This window comes from Helicoverpa zea, chromosome 20, assembly GCF_022581195.2.
Source record: "Helicoverpa zea isolate HzStark_Cry1AcR chromosome 20, ilHelZeax1.1, whole genome shotgun sequence".
NCBI lineage: Eukaryota > Metazoa > Arthropoda > Insecta > Lepidoptera > Noctuidae > Helicoverpa > Helicoverpa zea.
Window position 1 is genome coordinate 860,739 of NC_061471.1, and position 26,031 is coordinate 886,769.

Below are 26,031 nucleotides of genomic sequence, written 5' to 3' on the forward strand. Positions count from 1 at the left end.
AGCCTGATCAACATATAGGTTATAATTTATCTTCGAAACTTGAAGACCTGATGCAGAACTGCAACAGACCAACAAAACTAAAAGAGATACAAAAATGGTGCCATGGCAAAAATTGTTTCACGTGATGAGCATTTTCGGCTGAGAGAATAAATTTGAAGAACTGGAACACCTGATGTGGAACCCCAAGAGCCCAGCTACTCTGTAGCATATACGGGTATGACGTTTTAGCAAAAGTTGTTCAATCTAATAAGCACTCTCTATTGACTTAAAAAAAAACCGAAGATCTGGAACACCTGATGTGGAACTTCAAGAGCGGTGTTTTACAAGAAACGACTGCCTATCTGACCTCCACAACCCGGTTACCCGTTCAATCCAATACCTCTTGGTAAAACTGGTCACACTTACTGGTTTCTGACTACCCATAACGACTGCCAAGGATTTTCAATGACAGCTGGGACCTACAGTTTAACGTTTTCTCCAAAAACCGGTCATTAGTGTCCAAAATATACTTAGAAAGTACATACGAACTAAGATAAGTTGCATTGGCAGGTACTTGCCAGACCTGGGATCGAAGTCACACACTCATACTTGAGAGATTGGTTCTCTAAACACTAGGTCGCCACTATTTTGTTATCTAAGGGTCCGTTCAGACAGACCACTTAAATGCGGACTAATTAGAATCACTACTTTTATCCCTATGGTGACGCCTATTGCGCTTTAGTTCTTAGCGTTTTGTTTAGTCTACTGTGCTTTTGCCGTTGACGAACAAAAATTGCATATACGGAACGTTTCGAATGATTTTGCGTATCCCGTTGTTTTCCCGTCAACGGGCCCTTAAAATTCAACATCAGACGATTCAGATATTTGATTTTGCTAACCCCGTAGTCGCTGGCATAAGGGACAGGATCCGCGTACGAAGTCGCTGGCAGAAGCTAGTTATTAATAAATACGAAAAGATATCCCTGAAAAAACATAGAAAAATACATGCGTATGCTTTTAAGAAAACCTAAAGACCTAAAGAAAACCTCTTCCCTTGTTTTCGGTTTTCGAAACTAAGATCACACTATCATATGCACCTCTTCATGTGAGAGTTTGACCATTACTTAACTCAGTTTTTCTTGAGTTAGTAGTTTTAGTGTATTTTGCTCGTAATTACATACAAGTACGAAATACAATTAAATTTGAATAGGGATAGATTTTAATACTGCGGTTTCTAATCTTTCACATATTGTATCAATACCTAATCCAAAAAATCTTTTGGTTTCCATGAATGCAAGATTTCTATAATTTTTTTTTTATTAAAAAACAACATTTTTAATACTTAAAAAACGACGAAAAATAACTTATAAACATAATTCTTGACCGTTACTTAGAACGTTTTTATGTACGATCGGGCAAATTTCTACTACATCGGTAGAATTTTATGTTAAAGCTTAACCCAGTTCATATGTTTCTGGCGTAAAAAGAAGCGCCTCAGCGCGCCGTTTTTTGGCTTGTCAACCGAAACCACGCAACATTTTTCGCTCGAAATATTTCATAAAACCTATCAATTTCCTAATGTACTATTCAATGGAATGTAGGGATAGATGCGCCGTACAAAGTTAAGTGATATTAAACACAAGTGATAAGTTTAAACGGACTATAAATCGTTTTCCCACCGTAGTGACCCGCGAACTCTCAACATGCCTCTGTTAAAAAGGAAAGCATTTGAGAAATCAAAGGCGTCGGAGTACCTCCGGGACGACGATGAGGTCTTCCACTGCGAGATCACCGACGAGATATTCAAAGATTACGAGTGAGTATAAGTAAAAACATTACAATCGCCGAATTTTTGCGAATTTCTTATGTTCTAATGTAGTTATCAGTTCACGGGGACCGTTGGCATTGTCAGCGCGCGGCGGGTCGCGCAGTAACGCGAGCGTGACACAATAATTCGCTATTTCTGTCATTCGCGTCACAATTTTATAATAATTAGATGTTGTTTGATGAATGTTTATTTACAGGGAATACTGTGAAAGGATCATTTTGGTTAATTCAATGGTGTGGACATGTGAGATGACAGGGAAGAACAATTTGACATACTCAGAGGCCCTGCACAGTGAGAAGACAGCACGGAGGGCTCTGAAAGACTTTCCAATGGAGCTTCGTATACCAATACTGTTTCTGGCAATGAAGACTAAGAGGTGTTCCTTTGCTGAGATGTCTGAGGATGTGTTCAACTTCATAAGGGACCGGTACTTTGTTGGGGAGACTGTGGAGGCCTGCCTGGAGGGAGAGGTGTGGAGGGAAGCACACATACTGTCAGTTACTGCACAGAAACAGCATCCAGATAGGTAAGAAGCAATCAATTAAATAGTAATATTCAATAATAATAATAAATAAATGACCCTAAGAAACCAAGACTTCATAAAGCTCAAAATATACCTATTAAAATTAAAAAGTTAAAAAATACAAACAAAAACAATTCTAACATCAACAACATCCTTTTCAAATTCTAACCAGAACTCCAACTCTTATCAAAAACCAATAACTAAAAAAAAAAACTTCCATTCATAATTCAAATTTCTCTAAACAAAACCACATTTTAACCTTGAACCCTTAACAAACTGCCAATCACAAGTACATTGTACCTTTCTAAAAAAACCATTCACAAAAAACTACAACAATTATACTCAATATGAAGGTCATATATCTTGGCAGCAGATGTTCTAAAAAGTATGTAATACCTACAGAATCTCCTTATTTAAACTAAATAATATAATGAATGAATCATGCTGTTGCTAAGTTAGTATTGTAGTGAATAAGTAAATAAAAAATTGTATTTGTAGATATTATTCTATATAGGAAGTCTGCTATACTATCTTGTTTTACTTTACCTCTTTTATACTCACTAGGAGAAAAAAACTCAAGTAGACAAATGGTTATGACTGAGGCCTAAGTGCACCTAAAACATAAACAAACATCCAATTTTCTTACAACTGTTTACTTTGAAACTTGAATGTGAATATTCATAGTTTACCATTGTTTTAATAAAACATGATTGTTATGTTTTTGGGGCCTGAAAAATATCATTATCTACAGCCTTTTTCTAACTATATCCGGCTTGGCTTCCAGTCAGCTTGAACTTGGGCTAAATATAATACTTTGACTAAGGGCAGATTTTTCAATCTCCAGATAACTTTTATCAGAGGAATATGTTTGACGTTTTGACAGCTTTTGTATAGAAAATATGTCAAACCGCCATAATTATTCCTCAGATAGAAGTTAACTGATGATTGAAAAATCAGCCCTAAGACGTTAACACTATTTATTCTGTCTGCACAAAAGGAAAATTTTGTTATTTCTAGTTATGATCTCTCCCTCTTAATCACAATGTTACAACATAAAAATTAATAAATTAATATTGGCCAAAGTGACTCATTAATATGACTCAGAAATTATCTAAAAGTTAAGTACATATCAAGAATATACACTATGGTCAGCAACTTGAAAGTAAAAAAAAAAATAGAAATATTAGAAAAAATATACAAGCATTCAAATTGAGAACTCTTTAAGAAGTCGGTTAAAAAGATCTAAACTTTATTATTTGATTTTAAAATATCTTAAAATAAGTATCATTTAACAAAAAAATCAAAATTCAGCACTGTTTCTTGGTAAATGCTTGAACTACATTTTAAATTTCATATCAAACATCATTTGATTTCAAGTATATTCTGATGCTGCTAATGAGTTTCCTCATTCCTGCCCATTTTCCTTATCAACAAGATATCTTTGACATTTCACACAAAGTTCTTATAATATATATAATTCTCATTTTTATTGTAATCTAGTCATTTGCTGTGAATGACCTACTAAACAGTTTGGGCTGTATCACATTTGAAATGTCATGTTTTTATCAATAGAGAGTGCTGATTATATCTACATATATTATTATCAGATATATAGGTATATATAGCCAGGCGACTTGACCACATTTTATTAACTGTTTTATTAGCATGAAGTATTCCCACTCTTAAATATCTAATAGACAATAGGTTTTTTTTTTAACTTTAATGTTGCTACTGAAAAAAAAAACTTGCAAGGAGAACTACTTACTGCCTATAAACATTTTAGTCCCACAAAATAACCCACATATTGTTAATCTTATGAGATACAAAGACTGGTTGGAAAACTCAAAATATAGAGACATTTAAAAATTCAATTTGGTGGTACTTATTCAGGAGAAGGAAAATGTAGGGTAGAAAATAAAAACAAATGTGTACAAAAATCGTCATTGAGTAAAAACAGCATAATGTGCCAAGTTATAAGTATTATTTTGATGATTAATCATTATCTAGTACCTACGTGATAATACAAGTCGGCTTCTTGTATGCACATGTTAACTGATAAAAATAACCAGTATTGTCATCCTTATTCATTGCCTAGCTGTCAACTATGTTGCATGGATACAGAGAAAATAACTATTCAGATATACACCTTATGTCTTGGTAATAGGGTTTAAAATTGTGTTTAATTTTGTGGGAACCAGTTTAAATAGGGATATATAATAGGAAATTAAGTTAATCATAATTCATGGTATAAATCACATATTTATTTTGCTGTGCCTCAATTGAGTTATTCTTTTCATATAAAAAATGTCATTTTTTCTTGCCACTGCATTAACTATACATACATATATGTACTTGTAACAATAACAATGAGTTGCAGCATTTAACTATAATGATTTAAAAAAAAAAATGAAGTTGTCAAATCCCCAATTCAACCAAGCATTTGGTTGGTTATAATCTGCTTATCTTTATATTTAAATAGTGCAACTCACCCTACGACTTTATTCTTAACTGGCATTTTTTCCTTTATGGTATTTTTTTTGTCTTGAAATTCAATTTTCTCTATGGCATATCAAGACCTTGTAGCAAAGTTCAATAGCACAATTGAAATTTATCCACGTGGTTTTCATGTGTGACTTTTTATGGATACATCTACAAATCTTGCGAAAGTCCTTAGTGTGGCTTAAAATTAAAATAAAAAGACTTGTCCTCTCGTCCCTCCACAGCAAAGCCATCCTCCCCTCGTCCTCCTACTGCTACGAAGTTGAGCAGTTCGACGAGACGAACCCCGGCGCGCTAGGACAGATCGGCACGGCGCCCTCCGACCGCGTGCGTCGGCGCAAGGGAGTATACACTCGCGACAAGAACCGCCTGTTCCTCAAGCAGTTTGTAGAGGGGGGTGGACCTGATGGCGTTATTGGTATTAAGGTGGGTTAGCATTATCAGAAGACTTGGAATTATAATGGAGAGAAAAGGAGAAAAAAAAACGATTTATTAGTTTAGCGGTCCTCATAATAACTGATCAAGAAGGACAGAGAAGTTACAGAGTGCAAATGGTACTGATTCTTCTTTGTAAATTACAGTCCTCAAAAAAAAGATCCTCAAAGTCAAAGTCTTTTATTTGCCAGAATGTAGGTGTACAGAGAATGTTCTTAAATCTAAAGTTAGTCCCATTTACATCATTTACCTCATGGTGATTACAGGCATGATATGTTATTCATATATTTATAAACTATATTGACATATATACAGCCTTGGCCAAAAGTATTGAGCACCCATGACATCTTTCAGTTTTATGCGGAGTATCAAATAGGAATAAAACAAAACGTTTTTTTTATTTGTAATTTACTATTTATTAATTGAAAATTAATATTTTGTGGGTCCACCCTTTGTCTTAATTACAGCAGAAATTCTTTTTGGTAAAGAGCTAACAAGATTTTACAGTCTTCAGCAGCAATTGCGTTCCATTCTAGGCGCAGGTAGCGTTTCAATTCTTCTCTGTTGTTAATTGTGTGGCGCCTAATTCGACGCTTTAATCATCATCATCATCATCATCTCAGCCATAGGACGTCCACTGCTGAACATAGGCCTCCCCCTTTGATCTCTCGACGCTTTAATAAACCCCATAAATGTTCTATGGGGTTCAGATCTGGCGACTGGGCAGGCCAGTCAAGAAGCTCTATGCTATTTTCCCGAAACCATGTCATAGTGCGGCCAGATTTGTGGCAAGGCGCGTTATTCTGCTGTAATTTATCACTATCCATGTTCGTGTCACCGAAAAGTTTCGTGAACGAAGGCAGCAACGCAGTTTCTAGCACATTTCCGTACTTAGAAGAGTCCATGCGGCCCTCACACAAGAACAATTCGCCAACTCCAGAATCGGTCATGCAACCCCTGACAATTATACTGCTGCCGCCGTGTTTTACGGTTGGGACCACACACTCTGGCTTAAATTCTTCGCCCACCCGGCGACGCACAAAGGTCACACCAGGTGTACCAAAAATCTGCAATAAAGAGAAAAATACTGAGTTCCGGAAATAAAAAGAACTTCCTCTATGCGTTTAGAATTTAAACCATTTTATATTATTTTGTTAGGGCATTAAATAGACTTACTCACCTCAAAGTTTGATTCGTCTGACCACACAACATTTGACCAATCTGCAGCGGTGAAAGTTCGGTGTTGTAAGGCCCATTTGTACCGAGCTTTTTTGTTGCTCTCGGAGAGCCATGGCTTCTTCCTAGCTTTACAGCCTTTCAGACCAGCTTCCTGAAGCCTTCTACGAGTAGTTCGAGCAGAAATTGTTTTCTTCATTTGTTCTGAAAACTCAGCAGCGAGCTCTGAAGATGTTTTTTTCCTATTTCTTAATGACTCTCTCAGTAACTGACGATCTTGACGGCCTATGGTGATGCGTTTGCGCCCGGTTCTCGGTCTATTTTGATGTGATCCGGTATCAGAGAATCGCTGAATAGCATAATGCACGGATCGGCGCGAACATTTCACAGTTTTGGAAATCTCTACTTGTGATTTCCCTTGCTCATGCAGAAGCTGCATCTGCACTCATTATTCTAAAGAAAGTTCGTTTCGTTTTGGCATATCACAACTATAACACTTAAAACTTTGAAATAAAATACCAAAGGCGCACTAGATCACTGAATGTTGTCACAACGAGCGATGGTAGCGAACTAAAAAATAAATTCAAAAATTGTAAAAGACACATTTTCTTGCACCCAGGTGTTTTATTGTCCGCTGCGGCATAAGTCATTGTTTTAAAATCTTTGTAGATAACCGATAAAAGAATACTTCAACGATAGATTCGGGTTTCTCCCATAATTACCGTGATCTAGCGAAATTTGTAAGGTGCTCAATACTTTTGGCCAAGACTGTATACTATATTTTCAGAAAACTTTAGAAAAAATCCATTAAGTCCATCTATCAGATTTAAAACTGTAACCATTTCTCCACAGAAATCAGCACAAGAAAAATACAGTATAAACAAAGTTAGCTTTGACCAAATATTCACGGGTCTACCACCAGTGTTCCCCTCCTCCAAGAAACTCTTAAAGTCTCCTCCAGCGAACAAGACTCAGGCCAAGCCAGGCTCGGCGACCAAACTGAACAAGTCTGCCAAGAAACCCAGTCCTGATAAGAAAGGACGCCAGGAATCTATGGATAAGTTCGTCAAGAAGACTGATAAAGCTGAAGGTTTGTTTGGATTCTGTAACTAGAATCAAACTAGAACAGTACAAATGTAATGTAAAAAAAGATAGATTTAAAAAGTAATTGTCAAATGAAAATAAATAGCAAAATTCTAATAAACACATTTAATTTAAAAAGATATATATTTAATCAATTGATTCAAATGTATTACACAACATTTTGCAATATCAATTTTACTGAATTATGAACTCTAATACAACTGTCACAAAGTTCATCTTCACTTACAATATTCCTAAAATCTTTGGTACACACAACATAGACTTACTCATTTAAAAAGAGCAATTTAGAAACAAGTATGTAATTTTTTTCTCTCATGTAATTATTTTAGAATTTTTCTTTAACCTACAAACATCACTTTAGCCCCTATATCATTTGTTGTTAGAAGTTATAATATCTCCAACAGCACAAAAGAACAAACCTCCCGCCGACCCAGCAGCCAAGAAGAGTGCGCAAGAGTTGGCAGAGAAGATGCGCAAAGCAGAAGACCTTATGCGACAGCGCAAGGAAGAAGAGAGACTCAAGAAGAAAGAGAAGACTGCCCGGTTGCAGGCTTATATGAAGGAGTGGCAGAAGGTCAAAGATGACCTGGAGTTGGAAGACCATAAAGTGAGTGAGGAATTATTACTTTAAGATGTGCCCTAACAGGGTCCTTATTTTCACTATCTTAATCATGTATCACCTAAGTAACTTTTGGAATGCTATTAAAGATTTGATGAAGAATGCAAAAACTAGATAATTTTTGAATATTACAAGCTGTTGATTTGCATCCGTGCCATAGTCAAGGACGTAAATATGCTAATGATTCTCGACCCAAATCAACGAAAAAATGGGTAGGTAATTTTTTCATGTTTTTTTCTTATTTACGTATATCCGTCAGTGTAACCCAGCCGTACTTTAATTCGGCGCGTGTGTTACTAGCCTTACTACCGCGCTGCGCACTCACACAAACGCAAACGATACATGCACAAAGCATACGCAACGATCGTTCAATAAAAATCGTAGATCATCCAGCCTACCCAAATTCACCCAATCACAGTGCGAGTACTCCCACACACTCGCCTCGCCGCTCCCCGCGTGCCCTTGAAGCCGGAACAAACAAGCGCCGACGGCAAGCAGTGTGTTTGATGTCGCCGCCGCTGCTGCGTACGTGCGCTTTGAATTCCGCGACGTGTAGGTACAAAGTGCGAGATGACGGAAAACTACACGAACACGAGTTGGTGGCGATGGTCCGCCTGTATGCCATCAGTGACAACAGTGTACTAACAGCCATCCATCCTCCGAGCCTTTTCCCAATCATGTTGGGGTCGGCTTCCAGTCTAACCGGATTCAGCTGAGTACCAGTGCTTTACAAGAAGCGACTGCCTATCTGACCTCCTCAACCCAGTTACCCGGGCAACCCGATACCCCTTGGTTAGACTGGTGTCAGACTTACTGGCTTCTGACTACCCGTTACGACTGCCAAGGATGTGCAATGACAGCCATACATACCTATGTTCCGGGAAATGTTTACCGACCGGGAACCCTCATCACGGAGGGTCATGCTGGTCATGTGACAGACTTATGTGCTAGGACCGTTAACTTAGTGCTTTCGACACATTAAAAACGAATGTGATAGTGTTATGTTAGCTGAAGGACAACCAGCTACTTCGTCGTGCTCGATTGTGCCAAGAGTGTGAAGGTGACAGCTTTGAACAGTACCTCCGGGTAACTAAACTAGGTAATTTATTTATTTGTACATTTTGTAAATACGTAGTCAGCTTAATCAATTTTATTAGTGTAAATAAGTTGATTTCTTAACCACGCCAATAATACCTACCTACGAGCCGAAAGAATCACCTCGTGCCTACACTTAACTAACCCATCATTCACCAATTTAATCGAAAAGTAAAAACAAAATTACTACGAAATCTTTACGCTGAATGTTAAAGCAAACCGAAAATGTTATCAATCAGCTGTTAACAGGTCAGTGAACTTTCCTTTAGCGCACTAGTATTACGTCATTAATAAGATTTCCGTGTTCCAAGGTCCTAAGACCGTTAAGAAGGAAGCAAAATTTCTAATTATCAACCAATTTAATTCAAAAATAAAAACTAAATCACTGCGAAAACTTTATGCTGAAAGATAAAGCAAAACGAACATTTTATCAATCAGCTGTTAACATGTTAGTGAACTTTCTTTCGCGCACTAGTATTGCTTATTACTGTAGTTAATAAGATATCTGTGTTAAATTTATGCTCAAAAATTAGTAAGTAAAGTAAAACGAAGTTAATGACAATAATGAAGGTGATTTTCGAAACTTTAGGTAAAATGATTGCTATCGCGTATCACTCGGTCTCGCTCGCTCGCGCGCTCGCGCTGTCATGTCGTAGACTCGTAGATAAGACACTCACACATCGACAATCACGCACACACGTAGACATTAGTTTTCTCTGTCTACGCACACATAGCTGCCATCACGCACACACTGTGGCCGCGGGGGAATTCTGTTATGATTTGTGTTTAACCGTGGGCTAAATTCTGAAATACCATGAAATTACAACATCAAAAAAAGCAGCGCATATAAGCTTTTTCCCACATACCGTAATTCAAATCGATTATTTACGTATTTAATTTTAACCTCCTTGACTATGGCACGGATGCAAATCAACAGCTTGTATATCAGTGAGCCTTACTTGCTTCTTAGGATAGTGATAACAAAAACTTTTATAGCCCATTAAATCTTCACATAAGCATATAAGTAAATCTGTAAATAAGTTATGTGGAATATTATCATTACTTATGTAAACTAACCTCAAAACATTAACTCTTGAATAAAATCGCAACACAATTTTACAAGACTCAACATATTTTTTTAAAGATGCCATTATTTGAACATTCTTCCAGACAAAACCAATCTTCTAACGACCTAAACACATGCTTTAATTCTCCTCCCCACAGATAATACCAAAAGGCACCCCAATAGACGTGGAAGGTATACCGAACGAACATTTCGGAGACTTCCTCTCCGTCCTCGAGTTCGTCCACACGTACTCCGAGATCCTGAAGGTCAAGGACGTTTTCCACAACCAGCTGGACCTGGACACCTTCAGGAAGGCGCTGACCTTGAAGGAACATGCGGGCATGTTCAGTGATCTGATACAGATGTTCCTGACTACGGTGTTCTCGCTTCAGGAAGATGAGGCTGAGGAGTATAATGAGAACGGGAGGATTCAGCTGTCTACTGGGGATTTGGGTATGTACTTTTTTTGTGAAATAAAATAGTAATTCTACTCATCGACTTTTAGAAAAAAACTAATTTGGACATTAACCATCAGACCACAAAAACAGTTTTAGTAGTAAGGCTGAAATGGTTGAGACCATTTGCTGCTGAAAAGTTAAAAAGACGTTTGACATGTGTTTTAGAAAAATGTGTATTAAGGGACCGTTCAGATAGACCGGGTCGGAGAGCATCGGCGCGCATTTTTCTTTTCACACAGACCGGAGCCGATCGGCTGCGCGAGCATTAAAGAGCATGCAAACGGAGCCAAACGTCAAGAAAAAATACACGATCGGAGCCGGTCGGCTACTCTTATTATTTCACACCGAGCGCATTCGAGCATTCTCAATGATAAAAGCAATGCACATGCAAAAATAAACTTTACTACAAATACAAAGTACTCGATTTTCAACGTGTTAAGAATTTGCTCTGCTCTCTGAGCCGGTCTGTCTGAACGGACCCTTAGATTTTCTTCTGTGGTAAAGTTTTATATTCGTTTTTTGAAGTCTACATAAGTCTGATCTCAAAAGTCGAAATAAGTCCATTAGAACTACTTCCTACTAAATTCCTTACGCAAAAATTTGTGTTATAGATGTTTGTTCGTTCATCTTTCACACTAAATAATCAGGTTGGATTTTGAAGGAACCTAGCAGCATAATAGCAATAAGCTATAAATATATCAGAATAACATATAGGCCAGTTCTCATCCATGTAAAGCTATTCCTGTATATTTGTAGTAAGCTACTTATGTTCTACAGAAGACCAACAGACAGACAGTGAGATGGGCGTCACAAAGGCTATGGAGTTAGCGACGAAGGCCAGCAAGTGGTCACAGACGTACCTGGGCACGCCGCTCAGCAAGCTGCCTCTGGACCCCACCACCGTCAGTGAAGTACTAAGGTTAGTTGTAAAGTTTGAGTTTTGCATCTGTATGTTCTTCCTTTGAGCCTTTTTCCCAACTACATTGTGATCGGCTTATAGTCTAACTGGATGCAGCTGAGTACCAGTGTCTTTAGAAGGAGCGACTGCTCTATCTGAACTCCTCAACCCAGTTACCCGGGCAACCCAATACCCCTTGGTAAGACGGTTGTCAGACTTACTGGCTTCTGACTACTCGTAATACGGTAATACTAATATTATTACTGGGCCGATTTGAAAATTCTGACAGTGCTAGATTGCCAACGTATCGCAGCTACTCTTTATCTTATTTGGGTGACCAGAACAGTACATTATGTGCTAATAAATATATAATAACTGTTCCGACATATATCGGAAACTTTCATACGCACCATGCGAAATGTTACTATGTCTTGTTGTCGCTTAAAGAATGGTTGAATGGATCACCTCTGTTGAGGATTGGCACAGACATTAATGTAACGTATGTGTCGACTTGTCGACCGTCAACAGTGAGTCATCGGTAGGGTATATAAAGTTCCATGGAGAGGTGAAAGACGTGTGTGTGGAGTGAGTAAACAAGCCTCGTGTCTCGCGGAAATTAACGCTACGTATTATTCCAAATATTTTAATGAATATAACGGATCACCTGGATTAATCTGTTGTACCTTGTTGTCGAGGGCACCATATGCATTTATGGAATCTTGCATGGAAATCATGATTGGTGTTCTGGTCCGCAGGCTACACCTGCTATCATCAGGGTCGGGCCCGGGCGGGCGCTGCGCCACGTGGCGCTACCAGGCTCGCGGCGGGTACACGAGCGCGGACGACGCGGGGCTGCGTCTGCGCGTGCAGCACCCGCGGCTGCTGCGCAGTCTCGCTGCCACGCATGTCGCTGATCTGCCGCTAGGTGAGTGTATACTGGGTGTAACGTGGCGCTACCAGGCTCGCGGCGGGTACACGAGCGCGGACGACGCGGGGCTGCGTCTGCGCGTGCAGCACCCGCGGCTGCTGCGCAGTCTCGCTGCCACGCATGTCGCTGATCTGCCGCTAGGTGAGTGTATACTGGGTGTAACGTGGCGCTACCAGGCTCGCGGCGGGTACACGAGCGCGGACGACGCGGGGCTGCGTCTGCGCGTGCAGCACCCGCGGCTGCTGCGCAGTCTCGCTGCCACGCATGTCGCTGATCTGCCGCTAGGTGAGTGTATACTGGGTGTAACGTGGCGCTACCAGGCTCGCGGCGGGTACACGAGCGCGGACGACGCGGGGCTGCGTCTGCGCGTGCAGCACCCGCGGCTGCTGCGCAGTCTCGCTGCCACGCATGTCGCTGATCTGCCGCTAGGTGAGTGTATACTGGGTGTAACGTGGCGCTACCAGGCTCGCGGCGGGTACACGAGCGCGGACGACGCGGGGCTGCGTCTGCGCGTGCAGCACCCGCGGCTGCTGCGCAGTCTCGCTGCCACGCATGTCGCTGATCTGCCGCTAGGTGAGTGTATACTGGGTGTAACGTGGCGCTACCAGGCTCGCGGCGGGTACACGAGCGCGGACGACGCGGGGCTGCGTCTGCGCGTGCAGCACCCGCGGCTGCTGCGCAGTCTCGCTGCCACGCATGTCGCTGATCTGCCGCTAGGTGAGTGTATACTGGGTGTAACGTGGCGCTACCAGGCTCGCGGCGGGTACACGACGTGTGTAACGGGTGTAACGTAATAGCAAAAAGAAGATATACTCCCAAAGACACGTCAATGTACTCCTAAAACTGAGCAACAGAGCAACCTGTTTAGACGGCAAAAAGGACATATAAATTGTCTTAAAACCTCAGACACTAAAGGCAAAAGTATTTTAATCACAAGTAAATTAGTCTAACGTAAAGTAAATAAATTATCTCCCCAACAGAGGACAAATTCCTGATTCTCCAATGCCTCATGAATCAAATCCTGAGTTACGCGACCGTGCGTGATGTCATAGAGGAACGGCTTGAGGAGATGAAGAACAAGAAGCAAGCGCTCAGGCTGCTGCAGGTATGTTATACTGGTATCCTTAGGCTAATAACTCTAATGTGTCTTTGGGATCATTCATCATCATCATCATCATCATCAGCCTATCGCTCAGTCAGTCAGCTGGGATCAGTCATTCTCAGTCAAATGGTTCCTTAGGGCCTAAGCCTGTTGTGGCTTCGGGATTTGTCTAATGTGTGTTCCTAAATATGTACTAATAAATTGACTCCATATTGAGAATGTTACTACTTCTATATACGTCACACGTGTCTTACCATTACAATAGATGGTACACCCTTACAATATGGCGTCGTATTCATGACGTCATAAGCACTGACTATTACATAGTAGTATAATTCGAAATACTCACTTACTGCGTCCCTGGAACACAATACAGAACATGGATGGCTTTTAGGCACAAAATAATGACCATTTACCCACTTCTTTAGATTTTTTTTTAGCATTAGATCAAATGGGGCTAACTTCCAGTTAGTCTTTAATTAGTGTACGGTCAATAATTATTGGACTACTTTATGACATAAATCCTCTACTCAACAACACTACAATATTCCCTCACCACAGATAAACGAACGCAAACGCGAAGCCCAACTGTTAGCATCAAAAACAGAACTTCGCAAAGAAGCAGCAGCCAAGAAGGAAGAGAACAAGCTATCTGGTGAGAAGGCGAGGCAAGTCGACGAGGAAACCAAGGCTGCTGTAGAGAAACTGACAGCGGAGAGCGAGGACAAGAGAAAGGAGTATGAGAAGAAGTTGAAGGAAATGCAGATGGAGCTGTTCGAGTATACTAGTTATGTTGGTGAGTTGGTTTTTGATATGTTTGGTTTTAATAATGATTTGTTGCGAGCTTTTCGATTGTTGCGGAGATATAGTGATATGGTAGGCTTCACGTTTTCAGGTTAGGTTAGGTTATGTTCTCGCGTGGACTGTTTGATCCCCATTTTCCACCAAATTTGCTTTTAGTTATTGAAAGAAAGTTCGTTCCAGCGTCACACCTTTGACTTTACATAGAAGACAGCTTGCTGTTCCAATAGCCGAAGTTTTTAATCGGCTTCCTAAAAAAGAGGAGGTTCTCAATTCAGAAACTGTATTTTTTTTATCTTTTAGCATTGTAGGGTTCATAAAAATTACTTGCTAGTAAGCCTGTCAAGATAAAAAAAACCTGTTCAACTTTTAGTAATATTTTATTAAGTTTATGATCTTCCCCAGGCTCGGACCGCGCGTTCCGTCGCTACTGGGTGTCGCGGTCGGTGGGCGGGCTGTTCGCGGAGGCGGGCGCGGAGCCGCGCGGCCAGTGCGCGCACAAGCCCGTGCGCCCCGCCGCCACCGACGCCGCCGACACGCTCGCGCACGTCGCCAGGCTCTTCGACCAGCAGTACGAGCGAGGTGCGGACCACTTACACTATAAATAAAACATTAATACGACTGCTGATTTCCATGAAATCTATTTAAGAAAAATAGTCGGTATACCAGCTTTCAATAAAAAAAAAAAAAAAAAAAAAAACAGTTAATCCATTTAAGAGCAATGCCACAAACACACATGGCAGTTACATTTTTAACATTATTTTTGTAGGTCAGAGTTATAAAACAATTACTATCATCACAGGTGTTTAGCTCTCTCCCGAAGAGTGCTAGAAGACAAATCCTAGTTTTTAAATAGGATCCCTAACTGCGGATTACAATCGCAAATCCATCTATTGTTTTTCAATTAGTAATTCTTTGACACAATTTATATTATGAATCTAATGTAAATATTAAATGTTCAATCGCAACATAACGGCAAATAAATTGTAATCTGCAGTAAATGAATAACAGAGTTTCACATAAATATCATATCACATATATAAAAACCCAATTTCTCCACAAATTCTCACTACCAAACCTCACTCCAGCAGGCAGCGACAAGGAAAACGAGTCGGGAGGCAACTCCCGCGGCAGCTCGCCCAAGAAGCCGCTGTCCAGCGTCAACGGCCTCAGCCAGAAGCCGCCAGCGTTGGAGACCAGCACCCAGCAGCTGAGGGAACTGCTCATGTGTACTGGGGATGTTACTACGTGTCTTGTGCATGGGAAGGTTAGTATGACCACATAATTTCTATATTTATATGTTAATTTAATTAGTAGCTTGTTTAAATGTAATAATTATTGTATGCCCTATGGGTGGGACATAGCTGATCAAAATGTTCAAATATTTAAGAGCTATACTATACATACCTATGATCCACAATAAACTTTTGATTGATTGACATAACAGATCTATTCTGTCTTGATTTTCGTGAAGTCACTAATATCCGTTTTTCTGTAAGGAAAGCTGCAAGTATTTGTATATGTCTTATAAATTAATATGATGCTAATTAGTATTCCTATGTTCATTGGTCATATCTTGCTATGTTGAGTAAATCACCAATTTCTTGCCAACGTTATAAACACTGGAATTGCGCAAAACATACATAGTTCTGTATAAATGTGCTACATTACGTGCACGCATTGTGATCAGATGCTACGAGCTACGTACTTGCTACGCGGTGCTACGCCGTTGCTACGAAGAACGTCGCATACTACGAAGTTCTTCTGCGTAGCTGATACGCAGACGCGCTTATATTTATCGCAGTTTGAACCCTAAAATACCTATTGATTTCTGACAGTACGCGAATATGAGACATTTAAATAAAACTTCTTTTACGGATTTATCGCGGTTATATTAATATTATTTAATCCCGACGTTTCAGATTCTTTACAGCATCCATGGTCACGGGCAGACTGACTTTATTTTAATACCTGTTATCAATATATTTTTAACTTTGTTTTTACTCCCCAGTCGGAACGCCCCCGCTGGTATGTGTACCACACAGAAGCCCAACTAGAAGCGTTAACAGCGTCGCTGAACAAGCGCGGGCTGCGGGAAGGAGAACTGCGCAATGCTTTGCAGCAAGAGCACGCGCACCTCGTGCCGCATCTAGCGAAGTGTCCCACGCATCTGCTCAACCCTGCTGCTGCCACTGTAAGTATACATACCTGATAATAACATGACATCGACTGTAGTGTACTCTATATACTGAACATTCAACCCCGCCGCCGCCACCGTATTTACGCACAACCAACACTAACATCCTTCTCCGTGTGAGAGAAGGCCTGTGCCCAGTATTGGGATGATAAATAGGCTGTAATAGTAACAACACTAACATGCCATCCACTCTAGTGATCATCATCTCCCGACTTTTCTCAACTATGTCGTCGGCTTCCAGTCTAACCGGATGTATCTGAGTACCAGTGCTTTACAAGGAACGACTGCCCTATCTGACCTCCTCAACTCAGTTACCCGGGCAACCCGATACCCCTTGGTTAGACTGGCGTCAGGCTTACTGGCTTCTGACTTCCTGTAACGACTGCCAAGGAAGTTCAATGACAGCCCCGACCTACAGTCTAACGTGCCATCCCAAATGCATTCATACACAATCTTAGGAAAGTCGCATTGGTACTTGCCTGACCTGGAATCAGCCCACGGCCTCATACTTGAGAGGTTGGTTCTTTACCAATTAGGTCACCACAACCCTTTTAATGCCCTCCACTCTAGTTTACTCTATGTACTCATCCCCAGCCGCCGCCAGCGCCGTCAACACACTACACGCGGCACCGCAAGTTCCAACCTTCGCTCCTGGTGCCTGATGACTCCACTGTCTGCGAAGCTCTCGAGCTGTCTCTCAGAGATCACATACTGGAACTCGAGGAGAAAATCTTCCAAGGATGTCTTGGAGCACTTAAAGTTAAGGTACGTGGTTGTTTTAAGGTCAAAATTACATGATTAAACGAACCATATTTTCAGGGAAATTGATAAAAATCTCGTTCACACAAGTATGCTTAACTGTCTCTTTTTGATTACCACAACTTATTTACCTGAATCCATGTGATATTTAACATTCAAATTGACGCTTTCAGTTAAAAGTAACACTGAAAATGCTTTTAGTTCATTTCTTTGCCAGAGAGTTGGTTCCACCATTTCTTCTTCCCGCTTCTTCCTATTGCTAACTTGACCTTCAAAAAGTGCTGATTTTCAGCCTACTTTGAATAAATGAGCTTTTATCTTTCTCGTGAATACATTATAATTTCCTTATGTCCAGGACCGTGAAGCGTGGCGTGGTACTATAATGTTGCGCGGCTACGACAAGCAGGCCGACTTCCTCACGTGGGGACCCGACCAACAGTACAGAGACGACTACCATCTACCTGATGGAGTGCTAAGACTACCCACCGGTGAGTTAAGAGTGACATTTTACAGTTAAAGGTGTTTTTATTGCGTAGGTAGAGAACTTTCACAGGTTCTTAAGAAACTTTAAAAGCACTTCAAACAGATCAAAGCAACAATCAACTAGCTCTCAAAAAAGGTTGAGGGCACATTTATGAATAGAGGTAGTCATTCACGATGTATATTGAGGGAGTACAGTAAACTGCACATTAGTGGTAACTGTCATGCGCCTTAAAGAACGATTTTCCTATAAAACTATTACCACTGACTTGAAGTTGACTGTAGAAGAAGAAATAATTGTGACGGCAAAAGTAAATTAAGGTTGTGGGCACGCCTTCCACGCCAGATTCGCCGTGGCAACCCATTTCAGTTTATATTCCAATGACTATTCATTTAAGAAAAATCTTCTAACTTTGTCCACCTTCTCCACAGATATAGAAGAATCAGACATGAAATCAATAGCAGTAAACAAATACCGCGACCCGGGGTACTATCTGGAAGCCCCCAAGGTGAACGGCGTGAAGCTGCCGGCGGCGGGCGCGGCGCCCGGCGTGGTGCGCGGGCTGGCCGGTGCGCTGCTGCAGGTGTCGCAGGCTATACATCATAAGTACCTCAAGAGGCCGCTGGGTGAGTCATAATGATCATATTGGTTGGTGGAAAAGTTGCATTGTTTATGTGCAAATGCGAGTCGCCGTTGGACATTGTAATGGTGTGGAGATTGTGGGAAAAAACTCACATTACAATATCGATTGTGTATAAGTTATTTTATCGACATTGAAATCAAAACAATAATTATATTCAAAACTAGCCGTTTTCCCGCGGTTTTACCCGCGTCCCGTGGTAACTACTGCCCGTACCGGGATAAAATATATGCCTATGTTGCTCGTGGATAATGTAGCTTTCGAATGGTGAAAGAATTTTTAAAAACGGTCCAGTAGTTTTTGAGCCTATTCAATACAACCAAACAAACAAACAAAGTTTTCCTCTTTATAACATTAGTATAGATTAATTAACACAATTTTAATTTTAAAAACTTCTTATATGATTTTATTGATTTTAGATTCTATTTCAATGAGCATAATGTTGATAATAGTTTAACTAAGAAAAGAAACACATCATACAAATCCTGCATCTTTCATTTTACATTTAAAAAATTTACATTAATAATTTATAACCATTAAAACTACTTACCTTGAAATAAAACAAAAACAAATCAATACATTATTTCTACACTACACCCAGGTCTAGACGACAAAGAACGCAAAGACCGCGAAGCCCGCAACAAACCTCTCGAACTCGAAGCTCTCCAACGCTGGGAAGTCTCCCTCATGGAGTGCAAGAGCTACTCCCAGGTCGTCCTCCACCTCTTCACCCTGGACTCCAGCATCACCTGGTCGGCCTCCATCCTCAACGCCTGCTGCCGTCTGTGCAGGCGGAAGACTGACCCTGAAAATATGCTGCTGTGTGACGGATGTAATAAAGGACATCATTTGTACTGTTTGAAGCCTAAACTTACCGTGAGTATGAGTTTTGTAGATTTATTTGTTATTTATTGGCACACCAACAGCATTACAAACAAGAAAATATCTAAAAAAACAATAAAAAAAAAAAAAAAAAAAAAACATTTTTATTTCTCACCACAAGGATACAAGTAATATGATAGTATAGTAACACATAATTTCACATTATATTATAGTGGTTCATATGCCACAAACGTTACACCCTATCCCCTGAACTAGGTATAGCCTGTATCTCAGGAGATAGTTTTGTTCAGTAAAATCTACAATGACTGGTAGTTATATTTTAACAGTTAAAAAACATGGATTAAAGTTAAACCAAATAACCAAAGGAATATGAAATAAATAATTGTATATTGTCATTGGTTTAAACCTAGATTAACTATAGTCCGTGTTTATTAATAAGGGAGTAAAAGATAATGTTTTTCTGGTATGGTAATTTCCGTATGAAGGCCGTTTAAATTGGTTGGTCCCAGCTGTCATTTAAAACATTATACAGAATCAAGAAATTGAGAACCAGTCTCACTAACGGGTATTGAGTTGTCCGGGTAACTGGTTTGAGGAAGTCAAATGGGCAGTTAGTCCTCGTAGGACACTAGTCATATGATGTGGAATGTTAATTTGAGCATTATGTTCCTACAACAAATAAGTGTGTAAATATGGCCTGTGTCAGTTTCAGTGTAAGATATATTCCTCAAGGTAAATTAAACCATACGTAGTTTACATATGACTTCAATTATATCCTAGCTAGTTGATAATTTTTAGTTCATATAGGTATTTATTTCTCAACATATTATTTAAATTTTTTTATATAAAATTACAAAAAAAAATAGCTAGTTGATAATTACAGTTAATTGCACCATATTTTTCATATAAGCTTGTATTTAATATTATTTGTACATTATTTAGCTTACATTAAAGTTGAAATTGTGTTTTCACAATATTAACGAGTGCACTTACATATACATGCATTGTTTTCACGCCAACAGTCGAGATGGTATCGAAAGGTTTGTTTTGGAACTACGTTTATTATACTTTACATGCAGAAAGTTTCGTGTGATTCTTTACCATTTTGTTGAGTGATTTTCGTGTGATATTATTGTTGAATATTTAATTTCATGCAGTTAGTTATTAGAGAATCCTAAAGTTCATTGATCAAATCGGCGGTTTGACGGCTGTTTATATGATTGTAATTAAATGGTACATGGTACACTCTAACTAAGAAACAGTTCCACCATTTAACTATAACCAAATCATAACCAGCCGTGTACTTGCAGATCATTGGTCAAATCGGCGATTTAGCAACTTTGAATGTTCGGTTATCGCTAAAGTTAAATGGTGAAACTTCACCCTTAGATGTGGTATCAATATTTTGTAAAATCAAATTAATGATCGTATTATGCTTTTTTGATACGACCTCGATGGCGCAATGGTCACCATGCCGGACTGCCGAACCTGAGGTCCCGGGTTCGATTCTCGGTTCGGTCAACATTTGTGTGATGAGCATGCTTGTTGGCCGTGGTCTGGGTGTTACAATATGTATTTATAAATATGTATATATGTAGCTATGTGTAGTTTATCAGTTGTGTTAGCACCCATAACACAAGTTAATTAATAACTTACCATGGGGCTAACTGACCGTGTGTGAAAAGGTGTCCCGACATTATTTATTTATTTGTCCCGACATTATCAGTACAACTGCATAAAATTAAGTATCCAACATTGTGTACGAGGAATGCTTAGATAAGTATTATATAGCTGTAGGTACACTATGTCCGCTTAGTCTACATAATTTTAAAAACATATTTTTTATGTTATTTACACAGAAAGTGCCTGAAGGAGACTGGTTCTGCGATCAGTGTAAGCCCAAAGAGCGGACGCCGCGGAAGAGAAGGAAACTCTTCTCTGATGATGATGTAGAAGAAGAACTGGACAATAGGTAACAGTTATTTTTATTGAAATTACAATAGAGTATGTAATTTTTATACTGGATGTATTGAATGACCGAATCATTTTATTGCAAGTGTAACTATAATTGTTTTAAGTTATTGAACGTTATCGGTCTTAGACACATGAACGTAAATGATTGAATCAGGCGTTACTTTGTGCAAATCTATGACATAACTTTTTAGCGTTGATTTTTGCGAGACAGTTTATTGTGGCTTTGGTTTGGTTGCTTGGCAACTGTCCTCTGTGCGTGTACGTATTTGCATAATACCCCTTTTGTATATGTGCATATGCATGAAAGTAGTAACAGCATATTGTATCCCAGCCTCGATTTATTGTCTCGCAGAATTAACGTTATCGTTTTCCTGTCAGTTTAGACTGTATACTGCTTTCTCTGTGGATGGATGCCTAGAATTTAAGGCGTCCAGCTACGATAGTTTAGCTCATATACATGTGTAGTAATCACTTGTATGTATAGTAACAGCAAAAATAACCTCTTTCTTACAGTGACAATGATTCTCTATGCGTGGACGCGGTATGCGGGGCCTGCGGCAGCGGCGGCCGCCTCGCCGCGCGCTGCGCCGCCTGCTCCGCGCGGTACCACACGGAGTGTGCCACTCCCCGGCCTTCCCGCGCTGCCAAGCGCTGGCAGTGCGCCAACTGTCTAGCTCCTACTAGAGGTCAGTCACTCTTGACTTTACTTAACTGTCAGTAGGCCTACGATGGAACACGACGGTTATTAGTCGGTATCCACCTTATTATAAACGTGGTTTTAGTCCACTTATTTTGTTTGGGACCTTGATCTACAGGTGGTACAAAAGCTGGTACTTTTTTAAAACCACATTTTACAGTAAGTCTGACACTCCCTCAACGCTGCTAACCCACAGCGGTAGGGGTCATTTCAAGTTTTTTTGTGTAGTTAAAAAAAATATCAGTAAATGTAATATAGATGGTATTCTTTCTACAGCGATAATGTTCCATTTTAATGCTTTAGCAAGTAGCAGATTTTTTTAGAAAAAATATAGTGAATTAAAATTCATTTGTTATCTATCTGTGATAGTTTGAAAGAGAAAATTGAGGAGTTAATAACTTCCCTGTCTCATTCGCCATATGTGATACTCATCAATTATTTAACTATTGTGTCTACAACATGGACAGTAAAATGGTTAAAATGGATAAGATGCAAATGCAAAAAAAAATTGACGTATACTTTTACACTGTAAGTCTGACACCAGTCTAACCAAGGGGCATTGGGTAGAGGGGGTCAGATAGGGCAGTCGCTCCTTGTAAAGCACTGGTACTCAGCTACATCCGGTTAGACTGGAAGCCGACCCCAACATAGTTGGGAAAAAGGCTCGGAGGATGGAAGATGCGAAAACCTAATCCCCAAAATACTTGAAAGTTAACGAAATTATTATTAAATAGTTTAATAAATAAGCCCTACAATAGTATAAATAAATAACTGGTATATAACACTAGAGGCGAGCGGGCGGCGCTGCGCGGCGGCCGCCGTGGCCAACATCCACCACTACACGCGGGCGCTGCACACGCGACACTCCACCGGTGCGTCACACGACACCGCTACGGAATACTACATGAGTCAATCGAACGTTCTAGATTATTCCAGCCTATGGTTCAGTTCATATCTGACGAAAAATATGTATATCGGGTGTGTCGTACCTAATGACATTAAATCCTATCCCATATACTTAAGATATTCTATGGCGAATTGTAAAAAAATAACCTAATCCATTCAGTGGTTTAGCCACAGAAGTAATTTTTCATTTTCATAATTTACAACATCATGTGTAAAGCAGAGATAAAGTTAGGAGTATCGAATGTTTTCACTTGTATCGCATATGTACGCTCGTTACATTACCACCATTCATACCACTGTTTAATGTTTTTATTTTATTTTATTATTTTATTTATTCCTTTATTTCAGGCAACTAGGGCCCATAAAATAGAAATACACATATATCGTAGATTACAATACTTATAAACTAATACATAAAAATTCACCATATCAATATATATATACAATACTATATCTATAAAAACACATTTTTCATCTCTGTATTACTTTAAACGTAATGCTTGGCTGCATCCAGTCAAATGAAAAGAAGTCAGAACTTCTAGACAGCGTTATCAGTAGTGTGCCAGAAGAATAAGTTTTGAATTAAAAAATATATTTTTGTCCGGTTAAAAAAATTCATATTTCTGTCCTATTTCTATATTCAGAAAATTCCGATTACAATACGGCTATATAAAAACTCAATGCTAGATATTAAAATGATTCTTCGATTGACTCATGTAAAACAATAAGTTCCGTAGCCAAGTGACTGGTCGTTACATAAGTTATATCATCTGTCTGTGGGCTGCTGTACATACCTTCACCACCTTCTCATGAGCTTGGCATCTTCATTTGCACGGCGTTGGTGTATTCCTTCGGTGTATTTTAGTTTATTTTTATTTATTTTCTGTGATGTCTGCCGCCAATATTCCCTTTTATATCGCATGCCGGTGTAAAATTCCATTTTTAAAACTTCCAGGGTTAATAAGATGCTTATACCTGTGTCTTTTTTTGAATTAATAACTTTTTACTTGTGAAGGATTTAGGAAATCTCTAATATTTTTAAAGTTACTGCTGTTAAGAATTGATCTACAGTCAAAAAGATCATTGGACTGTTATCAATATCAATTCAATATAACAGCTGTATAACGCACGAAGAAACTAATTTACGAAGACGACTGTTTTTCAATCGGGATTCTTAAAAAAAAAATGTTTTTTCTCATGAAAAATATACCTTATTCAAACTACTATGTATACTTTCAATCTCTGGGGCTGTGTAACTATCTGTTTAAGCGCTTTCTAACACCGCTTGTAAGCGCTCACTAACACGCCCATCAAGAATCGCTTACACATCACCTTCCATAATAATTACACGGAGTATTCAATAAATGGAGTAACAGATTATGAGTTGTGAAAAGACACAGAAATATGTATTTAGTTTAAAATGTAAAAAAAATAATGGTGACCCTTGGTAAAAAAGATAATTTTTCAATTTATCTGCCTATAACTTCTAGTTGGCGGAGATTTTGGTGTAAACAAATTTAAAATTGCTAAAAGATTACTAACAATTTCTTTATCTGTGATTTTTCCATAATACTTGTCACTGACATCCTATTATTAACGAGGCATTCAATACCTTCAGTTACATATTTCAACCGCTGTCACAATATCTCCATTTATTACTTACTCCGTTGCGTCACCCTTTACAACTCGAAACTAACATGATTTCCCTTACAGACTCAGACGACAGTGAGTACAATACTGCGCTGGTGAAGCTGAAGACCAAACGCGCTAGAAGCAGCAAGGAGTCATCGCCACTGCACAATGGTACTGCTAAGAGAGGACGAAAGTGAGTGTACCTTTTTCTTCTTCGAGTTTCACAGGCTCTGCGTTCACAGTTGTCTCAAATCCACCTGTCAGCCACTGACGGTGAATTGTAACAAGTAATTATACTTTGAAAGTCATAGCTGTGTCAGAAATTACCTTTGTCTACTAATTATCTTGTGCACATGCGCATGAGCACCTATAACCTTTCTCGATGAATAGAATAACTTTGAATTTCCGTACAAATTGGTCCAGTAGTTCTTAAGATTAGATTGTACAAGCAAACAAATACATCAGCTTTATAATATTAGTAAAAATATGTAGATTCATGAACAAGTCTGATAAATGTGGTGTTTAATAAATATTGTCTTTTTGTCTTTGTAGACCAAAAAATCACGAAGACGTGAACACAAGCGGGCACTCCACTAGAAGATCAAAGGGCTCACTCACGAATGGACATCATGGTATGTAATCCTCATTTAAACTTTAAACGACGTATGTTTGAAGTTTGAAGTTAGCTGCATAACTCAACATAGCCTACGGATGAATGGATGGAATGGTATAGGCTGCTATAGACAATTTAGGCATCAATTGAGACTGACCAAAAATATGTCTTACCTAGCTTAAATTTTATTTTAGTTCTTCCACAGTTGTTGACATGCCATAGACAAAAAGATTAGGAATCCTAAATAAATAACTAAACATTAATTGGCTGGAAAACAGAACGACAAAAGCCAGCGACCACTTCCTATGTGGTTTTGCTGGGACGAAGAAGTGGCGTAACAAACTCCCCAGCAACATATGTCTCTCTGTAGGTTAAAGAACCGTTCAACATTGTTTTATATACCTATAAATTATTCTAAACATATTTGAACTGTTAATATTACAGAAGAGAAGCCAAGCAAAAAGCGCAGCAGTCGAGTGTCCCCGCTGCACACGGAACAGCTACAGACGTTGCTGCGTGACGTCATGAAGCACAAGGACTGCTGGCCCTTCTACGAGCCCGTCTCGCTTGAAGATGTAAGTCATATCGTATCGTGATAGTCATATGAAATGTTGCCAGCATTCGCCACGGGTTTCACCCAAGTACCGTGAGAACTATTCGAGGCACCTACATAAAGTAGTCTTTAGCCTTCCAGGATATAGTACGCACCACGTAACTTTGCCAATCTGAAGTTAGCCATATGACGGCTTATTAATTTAACCGTACAGATATTGTCGAA

At 39.4% G+C, this 26,031-nt stretch overlaps 1 protein-coding gene across 3 annotated transcripts in view; it reads left to right on the top strand.

Moving 5' to 3' along the window:
• The first annotated feature begins 1,466 nt into the window (after nt 1-1,466).
• LOC124639967 (bromodomain adjacent to zinc finger domain protein 1A) overlaps nt 1,467-26,031 on the top strand; it is a 28,780-nt gene continuing 4,215 nt past the window's right edge. The window contains exons 1-23 of one of the 3 annotated variants that reach the window (XM_047177503.1): nt 1,467-1,795; nt 2,004-2,333; nt 5,054-5,255; nt 7,293-7,530; nt 7,949-8,151; nt 10,483-10,777; nt 11,560-11,701; nt 12,436-12,605; nt 13,589-13,713; nt 14,272-14,506; nt 14,917-15,093; nt 15,600-15,778; nt 16,523-16,705; nt 17,303-17,473; nt 17,823-17,955; nt 18,380-18,574; nt 19,190-19,464; nt 21,291-21,403; nt 21,919-22,091; nt 22,891-22,974; nt 24,722-24,833; nt 25,193-25,272; nt 25,698-25,828. In XM_047177503.1, the coding sequence (XP_047033459.1) occupies nt 1,683-1,795; nt 2,004-2,333; nt 5,054-5,255; nt 7,293-7,530; nt 7,949-8,151; nt 10,483-10,777; nt 11,560-11,701; nt 12,436-12,605; nt 13,589-13,713; nt 14,272-14,506; nt 14,917-15,093; nt 15,600-15,778; nt 16,523-16,705; nt 17,303-17,473; nt 17,823-17,955; nt 18,380-18,574; nt 19,190-19,464; nt 21,291-21,403; nt 21,919-22,091; nt 22,891-22,974; nt 24,722-24,833; nt 25,193-25,272; nt 25,698-25,828 (4,059 nt within the window). In that variant the 5' untranslated portion in view covers nt 1,467-1,682. The remainder of the gene's footprint in view (nt 1,796-2,003; nt 2,334-5,053; nt 5,256-7,292; nt 7,531-7,948; nt 8,152-10,482; nt 10,778-11,559; nt 11,702-12,435; nt 12,606-13,588; nt 13,714-14,271; nt 14,507-14,916; nt 15,094-15,599; nt 15,779-16,522; nt 16,706-17,302; nt 17,474-17,822; nt 17,956-18,379; nt 18,575-19,189; nt 19,465-21,290; nt 21,404-21,918; nt 22,092-22,890; nt 22,975-24,721; nt 24,834-25,192; nt 25,273-25,697; nt 25,829-26,031) is intronic. The other 2 variants (XM_047177504.1, XM_047177505.1) reach the window with 2 other exon arrangements.